The sequence below is a fragment of the Nannospalax galili genome, unplaced genomic scaffold (assembly GCF_000622305.1).
Source record: "Nannospalax galili isolate Female #2095 unplaced genomic scaffold, S.galili_v1.0 scaffold933, whole genome shotgun sequence".
Classification (NCBI taxonomy): Eukaryota; Metazoa; Chordata; class Mammalia; order Rodentia; family Spalacidae; genus Nannospalax; species Nannospalax galili.
In genome coordinates, this window is record NW_008333281.1 from 1,133,572 (window position 1) to 1,148,700 (window position 15,129).

At 53.3% G+C, this 15,129-nt stretch overlaps 1 protein-coding gene across 2 annotated transcripts in view; it reads right to left on the minus strand.

Annotated features, from left to right (window-relative positions):
• The window catches only part of Crispld2 (cysteine rich secretory protein LCCL domain containing 2), a 65,078-nt gene that overhangs the window by 41,326 nt on the left and 8,623 nt on the right, over positions 1 to 15,129 (minus strand). For both annotated transcript variants that reach the window (XM_008827905.3, XM_017796862.2), the window contains exons 2-5: positions 8,863 to 9,149; positions 4,739 to 4,857; positions 2,580 to 2,712; positions 2,108 to 2,223 (exon numbers count right to left, since the gene is read on the minus strand). In XM_008827905.3, coding sequence (XP_008826127.2) covers positions 2,108 to 2,223; positions 2,580 to 2,712; positions 4,739 to 4,857; positions 8,863 to 9,149 — 655 coding nt within the window. The remainder of the gene's footprint in view (positions 1 to 2,107; positions 2,224 to 2,579; positions 2,713 to 4,738; positions 4,858 to 8,862; positions 9,150 to 15,129) is intronic.

Below are 15,129 nucleotides of genomic sequence, written 5' to 3' on the forward strand. Positions count from 1 at the left end.
TATCATACAGCAGTCAAAAGGGACCAGCGAACATACCATGGATTGGTCTCACAGAGCCAATACCCAGCAAAAGATGCTGGACCCCAGCACACTGGTGCAAACTTACCAGAAGTACCTCAACCAGACAAGACTTGCTTGAACCAGATAAGACTGGCCTCTAGAGACAGATGCCCAAATGTGGGAGGGCACCAGGACCAGGGGAGCCTTGTGGTCACAGGAAACAGCCGCATGGGTATGGTACTGTCACACAGGACTGTGCCTGTGCCTGGGGACTTCCTGTGTCAATCTTCACATGTCCATGATACATGTGCCCCCTGTGCCCCCCTCCTTCCACACCAATGCCCAACCTCCCCCGTGGTCACATTTTGAGATGGGCCTTTAGGAAAGTATTAAAATTAGGGAGGTCAGGAGAGTGGGGTCCTGCTCCCCTAGTTTCAGCGCCTTATGAGACAATTCCGAAAGACCCAGCTCCTTTCCTCTCTCTCACGGGCACACGGTGGGAATACAGCACAGGAGAGACTGTGCCAGAATCAATGCAGCTGGGCCTTCACCCCAGTTACCGCCCTCCCAAACCGGACACACACGTGAGTGTCTGCCATTGGGCCCTACACTGAGGTGTTCGCTGTAGCAGGGCAGACAGGTGCCCATTGAGATGTGGGCACAGCCCGTACCTTGCTGTATGCAGGGCAGTGAACCCCAAAAAGGGAGAGGGTATGCTGGGAAGAGGGGTTGTGTTGCAGTTAAAAGTATATACATTTAGTGGGTGCGTGTTGGGGTGGTGCATGTGTGCCATGGTGTGCATGTGGAGGTCAGAGGACAACTTGTGGGAATCAATTTTCTCCTTCCACCATGTGGGTCCTGGGGACTAAACTCAGGTCATCAGAGTTGAGGCAAACACTTTTATCTACTGAGCCATCTGGCTGGCCCCAAGAGTTTTGTTTCTAATCAGAGCTGCTAGATTTTGTTTGTCGTTTGTTTGTTTGTTGTTTGTTTGTTTGTTTGTTTGTTTTTGAGACAGGGTCTCCTTTAGCCCAGCTGGCCTGGAACTCACTGTGTAGTCCAGGCTGGCCTCGAACTCACAGAGATCCACCTGCCTGTGCCTCCTGAGTGCTGCAACTAAAGGCGTATGCCATCATGCTGGTTAGCTTTTTTTTTTTTAACATAAAGAGTCAAATCAAGTTGCTCCTCTCTCCCCACCTTGGGCTTGGGCACTGGTGCCCGCTGGGGTGTGGAGACTCAGCTGCTGCCCACAGCTATATGCCATGGTTTCTCCAGCATCTACTTCCCTCAAAACCCTAGGCTGCCCAGTGTCCCCACCTCCTCTGGTCACTCCTGCCCAAGCCAAACAAATGAGGTCATGCCTGCTCCATCCCGCCAGTCAGCAAGCATGCCAGCGGGCCCACCACAGCGCCCGTGCCGGGATGGCGGCCAGCGGTGGTACAAAAACCGCAGGCTGCAAATGGGGTGAGTGGCTGTGTGCTCATCACATATCTGTGCAGTGAGCCATCAGGGTGAGTGACACAGGGTGACAGGAGATGCTCTGAGGAGGGATGCTGGGCAGACCTGACGTACCCCTTTAGGAAGGGATGCAGAGCCATGATAAAAACCAGTCTAGCATGAGGCCATGTTTTCTAAGGCCCCATCCATGGCAGGCTTTCAGAGAAAATACAGTGACGTGGACCCCACCAGCCACCCAGACAATAGCTATTTCAGCTGGTGAAAGTGGCCTCAGACGGTGACTCATAAAATCAGTTAGCACAGCTGTGGTGCCTCTTATCTATGATTGGTCTAGTTCTGGTCAGTGCTGCGTAGAAGCGTGCCAGGCAGAGGCACGCCTGAGGAGCCGGCCCATTGCTATGACTTTACCACCTTCTGCCTGCAGCCACCTTGGGGCCATGAGGAAAGAACAGTTCATCAGGAGACCTCAGGAGCCCAGGAAGGGCTGCAGGCCTCCCTGGCACTCGAGCTGTTCGCTAACCCAGATGTTTCTAGACTCCTGGTTAGTGGGATAATTAAGCCTGTTTCACTCTTGAAGCCAGTTTTAGCCAGTTCCCCCATGGCAGGCAAGTGTGTCCCAACCAATACAGCCAAGTCAACTTAGACTTACTTCGGAGAATAATTGCAGACGAGATACACAGCGTTCTCCCAAACGTCTCCCCAGACATTGATCTTCGGGCAGGTGTGCACAGCACAGCCGACTTTGGTGGTGGTGGCCCAGACTACCTGAAAAGACACATATGTGTCACAGCTCAAAGGGCAAGACACCCACAATGACCTGCTCTGGCCTTCGGTGTGGGTGCTGACACTAGAGGGCATGTGGGAAGGGCAGCCAGCCCCTGGAAGAAAAACTAAAACTAGGCACATGCACGCAACAGGGAAAATGCCTCAGCGATGTACAACTGCCATGGAAGTTTCCAGAGCTTTTTCAAGTCTCTGACACTGTGACCCAGCTTGAAGCTCAGCCTACTCTAAGCACTGGAGTAAAGCAAAGGCCAAGGGTGATAACTGCACTGAGCTCACACAGATCCAACCACAGTCCCCAGGTCGGGTACAGAGCAGAGTCCGGTGCCCTGAATTACCTGTGTGTAGTGGGTGCACATGGGCCCTGAGCACCGCTCTGGGCACCAGGGGTTGCACTCATGGGGGTAAGGGTAGGTGTAGTCCTTCACCTCGTCATACCAGGACTGCACATGGAACCCAGGAGAGCGGTACCTGCGGGGACAGAACTGCAGTCACATCCCAACCATGTATGTCTGTGGTGGGGACAGAACCCAGAGCCTCGCACATACTAGCAAATGTCTACCACCCAGCCCCCCTCTCAGTCCCCTCCCTCCCTCCCTCCCTCCCTCCCTCCATAGACTGAACCTCTGAGAGCTGGAGCCCAAATGCACCCTCCTCTTTAAGCTGTTCTCCAGGTGTTCTGGTCACAGTGATGTAAAATAGCTTCCTAAAAAGCACTGCGAGTGGTGACTGGTGAAAATACACCGCACAGCAGCAAAACCATGTCAATAAAAGGACACAACTCCCCCATGGCACACAGCTACTTGGTTATCCAGGAGGAGCAAAGTCAGCCTGGACAGCATGGTGGGGAGTTGGGGGATAGTGGTGGGGAGGTCAGGGTTGAGGACCATTCCAAGGTAAAAGAAAAAGAGAGACCCGGGCGTGGTGGCACGCGCCTTTAATCCCAGCACTCGGGAGGCAGAGGCAGGCGGATCTCTGTGAGTTCAAGGCCAGCCTGGTCTACATAGTGAGTTCCAGGACAGCTGGGGCTACAGGGAGACCCTGTCTCAAAAAGACCAAAAGAGAAAAAAAGAAAAAGAGAGGAGGGGAAAGGCAGATACATTGTGCGTCTACTTGAAGTCCAAGTGGAGGGAGGCGGACACAGAGGGCCCTGCAGGCCACGGTCCACGGTCACTCCCCTGCCTGAGCAAGGTCAGCTGTTCTGCTTTGAGATCGTCTTGAATACTGCCCAGCATAGCTCTGGACCCAAAATCATCCTCCTGCCTCAGTCTCCTGGGTGCAAGAACTTCAGGTGTGCCCCTCTACACACTCACTGTTGGGTTTTGTTTTAACCAGGAAAGAAAATAACTCAGCTAGGACTCCTGGGTCCCCTTGGTCACTGTGTAAACATTGGTTTCAGTACAGAATAATAACTTGGGGTAAAATGACCATTTGTGACAGGGTTGTGGTCAGCCAGACAGTTTGAGGTCTTGTAACAATTACTGCCCAGGCTGGGCACCAGTGGCTGCGGTCAACGAGGCCCTAAAACGGCCTCCTGCCTAGTCAGTCTAGCAGAGAGACACACACGTGCCATAAGGAGCTGGAGGGCAGCAGGAAGCGGCCTAGAGACACTGTACTCAGGGTAATATGGCTTGGGGGGTGGCAACCCTCAGCAGGCTGGCAAACCCATCACAGAGAGCAATGTCTGAGCCTCTGACTCCAACTCTACACTAGGGACCTGTAGTGGGGTGACCTGAGGGACTCAGAACCAGAACCAAGTACCAAACCTAATTAAAAGACTGTGGTATCTGCTGGACTGGCCACAGAGTCATCCTTACGGCACAGAGACACCACAATGCCAGAGATAAAAGGATTGGCAGGAAGGAGGAAGGGGGAGAGGGTGGAAGAAGGGGACGAGGATGGGGGGAGGATGGAGAGTTCCAGGGAGGTATCCAGTCAAGTGCTACCAGTACACCCAGAGAGACTATCTGAGCCTGCTCACAGAACTGCAAGCTGTCCCCAACCTCCCCCGACTCTGTGCATAGGCAATTTGGTGTTTTTTGTTGTTGTTTTTTTTTTTTTTTTTTTTGGTTTTCTCCCTGCAGCCCCAGCTGTCCTGGAACTCACTATGTAGAGCAGACTGGCCTTGAACTCACAGAGATCTGCCTGCCTCTGCCTCCCGAGTGCTGGGACTAAAGGTGTGCACCACCATGCCTGGCTCATAGGCAGTTTTTAAAATTTATTGTTTTAGTGCTGGAGACAGAACCCACAGCCTAGCACATATTAGGGACATGCTCTACCGCTGAGCTACCCTCCCAGGTCATGTTTCCCTCCCTCCTTCCTTCCCCTCTCCCACCCTCCTTTGTCTCCCTCTCTCCCCCTTTCTCTCCTTCTCTCTTTGGAGTGGGGCACACTGCAGCTCTAGTTGCTGCTCTTCCTCCTCCTCTCTCTCTCTCTCTCTCTCTCTCTCTCTCTCTGGAATGGGGCACGCTGCAGCTCACGGGCCTGCTGCTCTTACCTGCCCCAGTGCACTGCCAGGTTCTGCCCGATGGACACCAGCAGGCCAGCAGGCCCGTGCTCCCATAGGCACTCCTGTGCCCACGCTGTTGCAGACCTCTCCAGCTCATCATCCCAGGTCTGCAGGAAAGAGATGGGCAGCAGATGTCAGTAGGGCAGGAGGGTGGAGCAGAATGCCTCAGCTCTGGCAGGTGCCCGGCCTCTGGGCTGCCAGAGCTCTGGCTGGGCCTTGAATTCGCCTTGACCACAGGTGAGTCTGTCCTCTTTCAGCCTCGGTGTATATTAAACTGGAGGGGGGCCAAGGGATGCAATCACACACATGGAGGACAGGTAACCGACCCAGTCGCCCACAGGCCATCTTCAGGGGCCAGGAGCTCACCCTGGACTATACGCAGCAGCCTTGGACCTCAAGCCTTCCCCTGCCTTCCTGCCATAGCCCTGGAGGTTGGCAGTCTATTCTCATGTACAGAGAACCAAGGCTGGGCAAAGCCAGGCCATTTGCCCAGAGCCTCATACCATACCCAGCAGGCCCAGTAGGCCTGGGGTCTGTGGGACCCTCTGGGGATATCTGACTCTCCATATGCACCATGACACGTTGGTCACAGAAAATTACGGAGTGTTCCAGTTAGGCCAGCTCAGATAACCATCTGTGTTCCATGGTGCCGTGGTTCAGAATGCCAGCCCTACGCAGGCCGGAACTCAAGCACGCCTCGTCTGCTCAGTCCCAGCTCCCTTGTCTGTAGTCCAGGCATGCTGGTTTCCCTCCTCAGGCAGCAGCAGGGAGGTGGCGGCTGCAAGGTACCCAGTGCCAGACGGAGTGGTGGGTGGAAAACCTCAAGGGCTGCCTCAGAAAGCTGACAGAGGTCATCTCCACATGGGGGACCATCTGATGCTCTGTGTCCCAGACCTGAAGAGAGGCAGGCATTGGGAACAGGGCAGTTTGAAATGCACCAGGATCCCACACAGTGCCAGGTACTGTATGTGTGAGCAAGGCCAGTTGGGTGGGCTGCTGGAGCTGTGTGGATTTTGGTAAATGACTTCACCTCTCTGGGCCTCAGTTTCCTCTTGTCTTAATGGGCTAATGATTGTGTTGGACTTAGAGAGGGTTCAGTGAGACCAAGCCCCAAGTCACCAGGGGAGGCAGGGAGCAGCCCTGGGCACTGCGTACTCTGGGATGAACTCTCCTCAGCACCTGCTGTGAGCAGGGGGGTGCTGCTCCAAACCCCAGAGCCACTGTGGTAGGCCAAACCCCTGCCGCTTGCCGGCCAGGGCTAGTCTGGACACTTGAGCCACTTTCTTCTTTAAAAGTCCTTGCAATATTTTTTAATTTTCCTTTGCTGCAGATCAAAACAAAATAATCCTGAGGTTCATGGAAGTTAAGCAGCTTGCCTGAGGTCACACAGCCAGCTGGAACTGCAAAACCCTCCCACCCTGTCTACCTTCCTAGGGGGGCTTTTCCAGAGCCTATAGTGTCCAATTGCGTGTCCCACCCACTCAAACAAGTTACTAAACTGGAAACAAAATAATTAAGGTTTACTTAAAAGTTACTAAATTATAGCAACAATGTAACTGGCTTTCTAGGATTCCACTCTGCAGTGCTGAGGAACTGGGTTCTGGGGACAGAAGGTTAGGTCTCCCAGCCTCTGCTTTGCCTCTTCAGAAACTGTCCTGGATGAAGAATCTGACCCTGGAAGTCTGGAGCTTGCAGGATCAGCAGAAATTCAAGTCCAGACAGCTCTTCTGAGACATCACACTTGTCTCCCCCTTAAGGAACGAGATGCAAGATGCGGTGGGTTTTGCCCCTTCTGTTCCTCACACCCTTCCCTGCACACTTATTCTCTCTTCCCACTCCTGCTGAGTGACCACCAGCCTTCAGCTTCAGCAGCTGCCCTTCCTGAACCCCCGTCGGCTTCTGCTCCTTCTACCCTCTACTCAACGCCCATGATGTCTCCCTCACATCTAGAAGCAGGCTGATAGAGAAGGGTCAGCAGCCCCACAAGGAAGAACCTCATTTGCTTCCTCCATTTATTTATATGAAGGATCCTCTGTGTGCATGCATACAGAAGGCACTCAATAACTCCACAGAGCTCACCGGTTGGTTAGGGTCCAGGTGAACAGAAGGCAGAGCAGCAGAGGGAGGAAGGAGCCCATTGCCCTCCAGGTTTACCAAGCGCCTCTCCTCTGAGCCCACAGGCAGGTAGCCCTGCAGCCTTGCCAAATAGCACTGTGTGCCATGGGCCAGTCTTTTCCAGGCAAATCTCTGACCTAGCTTCTCATCTGCAGAGGGGTGCTAATGTTCCTGTTTTCCTGGGTTCCTGCCAGGGTCCAACTGCCTCCTAAGCCAAGGCTGTCCTGAGGAACTGGGCTCTGGGGACAGAAGGTCAGGTCTTCCTGCCTCTGTTCTATCGCTTCAGGAACTGTCCTGGGTGATGGCTTGCAACCCAGCGCTGCTCCCATGGCAGCTCTGGGGGGAAGACACACGGCCCACCAGCCTGGGAAGAGTTGCTGGGGCACAATCCCTGGGCAGGGGCTGGCTCAGCTCAGGCAAGAGGATGCAATGACAGTCTGAGTAGTCCCGGGGGCAAGGCCCCTCTGAAGACAGCCCCTGAGTGAGTGGTACCTTGGCATCCTGAGTAGCACTTGGGAAGGGTGAGCACCAGTCCCTGAAGGTTTAAAAGCTACTCAGGGAGCTGGAGAGATGGCTCAGTGGTTAAGAGCATTGGCTGCTCTTGCAGAGAACCTGTGTTTGGTTCCCAGTACCCACATGGCAGCTAACAGCCATCGGTAACTCCAATTGTAGGGGATCCAACACCTGCTTCTGGCCTCTTTGGCTATTATATATACATTTGGGTGCACTTATACACATGCAAGCAAAGCACTCATAGACATTAAGTAAAAATAAATAAAAACTTAAGCTACTCAGAGCCACTGGATGAACAGGTGGAGGCAGCTTCAAGACAGGGGACAAGGAATGACCCTAAGGGGGATGCGTCATCAGCCCCTGGGATTCTGGAAAACCAGTCAGGGGGAAGTTTCCACCCTGGAGCTCAGGGACGAATGGTCACTTCACCTGGCCACTGCAAACAGCTTGTGGTAAGAGCCCAGGAGGGCTGTCCTCCCTGGCACCGGAGAAAGCAGTCACCTCCTAGGTTGAGGCTCAGGGGGCACACAGCTGCCCACAGAGCTAGGCTCTGCTCCCAGCAAGTGATTCTAGAGCAAGCCCTACCACAGTCACTGTGCTCTGGCTCTCTTGGAGCCCAGGAGGAGAGCAACAGTGTCAACCCAAGCCCAGGAAGTCTGCCTAATTTTCTATCTTTCCAACCCTAAAAAAAAATCCCTGTGTGCTGACATCTTGAGAGAGAGCCACCCTGCCTTTGACATCAGAACTGGACAGTAAATGTGGGCATGCTTTTCTGAGAAAAAAAGATTCTGGCCACTCATTCCAGACTTCCAAACCAGGAGGGACCCACGGGTACAGGGTGGTCAGGAAAGAAAGTTAGTGGCTGGGTGTGGAGGAGGCAGGGCTGTGACTTAGGTGATACAGGGGGCAGAAGCTGGCCTGAGCTCTGCTGGAGGAATGAGAGACAGAAAGGGAAGATGGGGGCTGGGGTCAGTGGGTAGAGTGCTTATGGCTCAGTTGGTAGGGTGTAGCTTAGTCATTTGGTCGAGTGTCTGCCTAGCATGAATTGAAGTCGTGTTCCATCCTGAGCACTGCATAAACTAGGCATGATAGTGCAGACCTGTAATTCCAGCACTTAGGAGATAAAAGAAGGATCAGGAGTTCAAAGTCATCCTTGGCTACAGAGTGAGTTCGAGGCTGGCCTAAGCTACGTGAGACTGTCTCCAAACAACATCAGAGCTAGGGGTGCTATGCTGCGGATAAGCCCCTGGGCCTGCCACCACCTGCAGCTGGGGTACTCACCACGTGCTCCATGTTGAAGGTGGGGTTGGGATGCACCTGGCAGGAGCACTTACCATGTACTCCATGTTGGAGGCAGGGGGGTACACCTGGCAGGAGCACTTACCATGTACTCCATGTTGGAGGCAGGGGGGTACACCTGGCAGGAGCACTTACCATGTACTCCATGTTGGAGGCAGGGGGGTACACCTGGCAGGAGCACTTACCATGTACTCCATGTTGGAGGCAGGGGGGTACACCTGGCCTCGCAGCTTGTTGTGCAACCTGAGGATCTCCTCCCGGTCAGCCCTGGGGATGGCCCTGCGCACACGCGGATGCGGCTCCTCCTGCTGGTACTTGTGGAGCAGCCGTTCCAGGTGTGTGGAGTTGGGGAGGAAAAGGCCCTGGGTTCCCCAGACCAGCAGGGCCAGCACCACGGGGACGATATTACTCAGGAGACAGCTCATGGTCTCGTACCTGCAGCCTGAGCAGAGAGGTGGTACACTCGAAGGCTCTGGAAGGAGGGGAGAGCAGGAGATGGGGAGTTAGTATGAAGGCCCACCACAGCCAGAGCCAGGGGCTCGGTCCCTTCAGCCAAAGGTTCCTGTAGCCTCTGCTACACAGAAACCCCAAGTGTGCACCTGCTATGTGGGTTGGGGTGTCAGGGGCAGCTGCAGGGTCAGGCCAGAGGAAGAGGTCAGGAACCAAGGCAGAGTCCTGGTAAGACTGTTGGTCCAAGGAGGCAAGGCAGAGCCAGGGTGCCCTGGGAAAGCTGAGGTTCTCACCTCCTACTCTGGAAATGCTCCAGGGTCCCAGCCAAGCCTGTGTGAGGCCAACAGAGGCATGCAGAGGGGCAAGGCTCGTCCTAATATGCCAGAGGCGAACCCTGCTCCAGTGGGAGGTGGCCTTGGGAACAGAGCCCAGGGGACAGTTGGAGGCCCAGTGTAGTACTGGCCCTTCCAGGAAGCAAGCCAGGAACACAGAACCGCCAGGGTCCTGCGCTCTCGGGACAGTCACACCACCATATATGCACATCTCTAGCCACTTGGAGCCAGGTCAAAGGTGAGACATCAAAACACACGCTGGGAGTGGGAACTGACATCACTGCCTGTTGGTGTAGGCATCATGGCAACACTCTACCTGCATTAGTCTGTGTTTGAGTAGTGTGAGACACAGGGCCCAAAGGACCAAGGCATAAACTGTGGATGTAAGTGTGCATGTTCCTCTGTGTGTGTGTGTGTGTGTGTGTGTGTGCATGCAAGAGCGCATACCCACATGTGTGCACATGCTTGTGGTGGCCAGAGGTTGACACTGACTGCCTTCCTTAGTTGCTCTCCACTGTATATATCGCGGCAGGGTTGAACTCAAGGCTCATGATTTAAACTGCTCTGGCTGGCCAGATTGCCCCAGGGATCCCGTCTCCACCTCCCATGTGCTGGGATTACAGGAAGCCACCCCAGGAAGCCACCAGGCCTGCACAGCCTTGACAAGAATTCTGGGGAGCTGAACTCTGGTCCTAACACTTGCACAGCAAGTGATCTCCCCACAGAGCCACCTCCCTCAACACCATTTCAAGAGGAGCCCTCCCCTTCTGTCACTCAGTCACTCACCAGCTTGGACTGTCCCCCACAAGCGCCAGGGCAGCACAGCCGAAAGCCTCACTGCAAGATTTTGTTCTCTTCCTGGAGTTATCAGTCCCACGAGCCCACAGGCAGCCAAAGTACCCAGCTCGTACAAAGACAGGCCAAGAGTGGGCACGGGGAGCCTACCAAGTTCTTGGATCAGGGTCAGTGGTGAGGCCCAGACGGTGAAATAGGACTGTAGAGTTCTCCATGTCACCAGGGATGTGGCACGCACTGTGACACGGCTCTAAACAGAGGATCTGCAGCCCCATTTTACAGCAGACAATGCTGAGTCCCACAGACATTAACAGGCTCAGGGATAAGGGTGGCCAGTCCAAGGAGGTGGGGGTAGCTGAGACTGGGAACTAGTCCGGGGAGGTGGGGGTAGCTGAGACTGGGAACCAGTCCGGGGAGGTGGGGGTAGCTGAGACTGGGAGCCCAGCCTTCCTAAAGCTTAGGGACTTTCAACACACCCGTGACATCAGCCATCCCACCAGTCCCAGTGGGGCTCGCTGGCCATATGGGGGTCTGGAAGCAGTTGTGTGGCCGAGTTAGACAGGCCGTTGTTGAGGGCTGGAGAGATGGCTCAGCAGTTAAGAGCACTGACTGCTTTTGCAGAGGACCCAGGTTCGATTCCCAGCACCCACATGGCAGCTACGAACCATCCTTAACTCCAATTCCAGGGGAATCCGACACCGTCTTCTGACCTCCGCAGCATTGCACGACACAGGTGCACTCACATACATGCAGGCGATAAACAAATACACATAAAAAATAAAAATAACAAAATATTTTTTAAAAAAAAAGAAAGAAAGTTCGTTGTTTCTGAAGCAGGGGCGGAAAGGGAAGGCTAGAGTGTCTCCTGGCTCAGCTGCTCTGTTTGGGGAAGCCTGCCAGGAGGATTTCAGGGCTGAGACGCCAGCCAGGTCTCTGCAGTCACTGTTCCTACAGCTCAGCCCCTGACCCCAGTGTGCCTGCTGCCTGCTCCTCGAGGGCCCCTTCCTGGAAAGCCTCATGGGAATTAATCACCCTGTCAGCCTGCTCACCACTGAGTCCCAGTGTCTGAAATGCCTCTGATAAATACTTATGGCATGAAGGGGCAGCCCACCTCTGTGTGGACAGAGGAGCCCCTACAAGGGCTTTGGCCGTGGCAGCCTCTCTGCTGAGAGAAACGGGACCTGGGTTCAATCCCCGACACCACCCAACCCCCCATCAGCTGTGTGGCCTTAGAAAGAGCTGTTAGCATCTCTGGGCCACACTTGTAGGTATATGAGGAGGGCGAAGGGGGAGGGGTGTGTTCTTGGCCCCACACCTGTGAGTGATGGAGGTAATGAATTAGGTGCTACGGAGCCAGCACCGAGTTTAAAAGGCTGGATTCGGATGGTGTGGCTTGGTTTATAGAGGACTTTTCCAGCAGCACAGAGCCCTGCATCCCATTCCCGGCACCCACGTGCATTTGGGCGGTGGAGAGAGTAGGATCAGAAGTTCAGGGTTACCCTCAGCTATACAATGAGTTCAAGGCCAGCCTGGGCTACATGAGATCCTGTCTCAAAAAAAAGTTAAAAAAAAGGGCTGGGACTGAGGACTTGGAAGACAGCAGAGGACAATTCTCCCTTTATGCAAAGTTCCTTCTTTGTCTTTGCAAAATCCAACTTTAAAAGCTCTATTATATGTCTGCTCTTGGGAGGAATAAAGTCCCAGCACATTTGTCACAGACACAAGTTCAGCATCGCCTTGGGCCTAGGCCACCGGGTGCTGGCTTTCTGAGGAAGAACATCCAGGACATCAGGCCTGGAGAGTCAAGTTGACCTCTGACCAAGAGCACCCATCCAACCCTGTGAATATACTCTCCTGCACCAGGACCATCACCCAACTCAGAAGCTGCTTTGATATGAAGCTCTGTCCCCTATGTGGCTCTGTCCCTGTGTTACAGGCTGTCCTGTGAACTGACACCCAACACTGGTGCTCAACGCTGGGCCCATTCACCATCCACCTTTTCTGCTGGATGGAACCTCAGTGAGACTTGATAGCAAAGGGCCTGACTATCAGCTCATCCATTCCCTGTGTAAACACAACCATCCTGGTCAATCTCAAGCCACCAACCCATGAAGTCACTGAAGATCATGTCCCCAGAAAGATCGAAACTGCCTGTTAAACACCCGAACTGGCTGTCAGCCACCTCCAGGTCAGAGATGAGAATGAAGAGCCAGGTAGAGAGGGGCTGGAGAGATGGCTCAGTGGTTAAGAGCACTAACTGCTCTTGTAGAGGACCTGGGTTCGATGGTGGCTAAGAGGTTCCAATGTCCTCTTCTTACCTCTGCAGGCATTGCACAACACTGGTGCACTTACACACATCCAGGCAATACACTCATACACATAAAATAAAAATAATAAACAAAATATTAAAAGAAAAGAAAGCCAGGTAGAAAGTGCTAGGTCTGTAGAATTTACTGTCTTCCATTTAAATGTAACTTCTTTTCTTGCAAGTTTATATGATTTAACATTAATAGTGGGTATTTGATAGTGGTTCATGATCAGAAAACTGAGCTTCTCATACCCCAGAAGCTGGCACGCTGGCCCCAGCACACCAAAGGCTGGCCCAGTCCATGCCCACGTTAGCCACCCCCACTAGCATTTAGCACCAGCAGTGACCCAGCCAAGGCCTGATGAGCGGGGCCGGCCCAGGAGCATGCTGGTCCCATTTCCAGAATCTCATGCCTACCCTCCACACTGACAGAGTCACTGCCTTTATTAGCCCATCTCACAAATGAAATGGGGGCTCAAAGAGGGTTAGCATCCCAGGTCAGGAGAAGGCCTGAGGGTGGGCCGATGGCGCCTCCCACTTCTGTCTCTCACTCATTTTTACCCCAACAGCCATTCTGCCCCAGATCAGTGTGACGCATTGGCCAGGCACTCTGCCCACTGGACAGCCGCTGACCCCATGAAGCCGGGGGCTTCCCCGGCTCTGTTCTTCCTCAAATCTAACAAGGGAGAGCTTAAAGTCTGAGTGAGAGGCCAGGGACGGATGGGAGTCATACCCACAAACCACCCACAAATTCCAGGAATGAAGTGCGGCTGGGAGGAGGGACACCCCCCTCTCCCAGCACGCCTTGGTGATCCCAGGACTAGGCAGAGAACGTCCAGTAACAGACGCCTGGGTGAGTACCAGACGGCAGGCGGGGAAGCTCCCCTCCCCCCCTGGATCCTATTGGTTTTTGACAGGATCGAGGCCAGACCCGAGGGAGGCAGGCGACAGACTGGCTCCTTCCCTACCAGCCACCCTGTACTACCCAAGCTCCCCACAACCGGGTGCTGGCTAGCAACTCCAGACCACATGCATCTTATGTCCTGCGGCCCCTCAGCAAGAGATGAATCCTTATGGGAATCATGAAACACAAGTCAGATGCTTAACAAATGCAATGTACCAAGCCCATTTGATGTGTGTGTGTGTGTGTGTGTGTGTGTGTGTGTGTGTTGCTGTGAATCGAACCTGGGACCCCTAGCATGCTAGGCAGGCACCCTACCACTGAGCTACATCCTCAACCATCTTTTCACTTTTGTTTTGAATGAGGGTCTCCACTAAGTTGCCCAGGATGGCCTTTAACTCAAGGTAGCCCAAGCTTTCCTTGAACTTGTAAACTTCCTGCCTCAGTATCCCCCGTATCTGGCATTACGGGCCTGTACCACCAGGCCAGCCTTCACATAATATTTTTTTAAAACTATGCTTGACTAATTTTGGACAAAAAGAGAGTAATCAGTTAACAAATATTTACTCCACTTTGAACAAAAACAAGTGTTTTCCAAGCAGGCCAAGGTAATACGTAAGAAAGATAACACTAAATGACTGGGTAATAAGTCAATATGTTCTTAAAATACCCTGTACATAACTCCTAGGCCACCTCCCTTCTTGCTAGAGGATTCCCTGGCAACAACTCACAGCAAACTTTGGATAAAGGACAGGGGCCCTCCAACTCTAGAGGAAAAGGAATGACTGGTATAAGAGGGCAGTGTGGGAAGAGAGAGTAGCCGTGAGTCAGGCCTGGGTTCAAATCCTACCTGCTATCAGAACTGAGGGTCATCACCTATCCACACCTCTGATTTTTTTTTTTTTTTGGGTCTTTTTGAGACAGGGTCTCCCTGTACCCCAGCTATCCTGGAACTCACTATGTAGACCAGGCTAGTCTCAGTCTCTACCTTCCTCTGCCTCCTGAGTGCTGGAATTAAAGGTGTGCCATTTCCCCCAGCTGTCAGTTTGTTCCTTTATGGATTATGCCTTTGGATCTGTCCATAATTTTTAGCTTATCCCAGATGCTCAAATAAGACAAAATTCCATCATAGACATGAAGAAGTGGATAACAAATCCAAACCCAACTTGGGCATCTAATGGCTACAGTGAGGTATAGAAACCCTGGGACTGGAGTTACGGACAGTTGTTAGCTACCATGTGGGTGCTGGGATTCGAACCCGGGTCTTCTGTAAGAACAACCAGTGTTCTTAACTGCTGAGCCATCTCTCCAGCCCCACCTCTGATTTCTCAAGGACACAACAGGGCTAGGCCAGGATGGCTACAGAGGCCACATGAATTTGTGCTCATCAGCCCGGCCCCCACGGCTGCACGGCTGTCTCATTACCTTCTCCTCCTCGGTGAATCTGGAATCCCAGATGATGCAGCCTAGCCTAGCTACCCAACCCCAGCGTATCACTCCTCAGAGGGCAAAGCAAAGACCTGCCTATGGATTCTCCTCTGTAGGGCTCTGCATATGAAAACCCCAGGGCAGGGCAAGCCCCAGAAGGTTCTAGAATCCTGTCCAGGAAGGGAAGTGACAGTCACAGATATTGGTAAAGTAAGCTGAGCTGCAAGAGGCCAGTAGG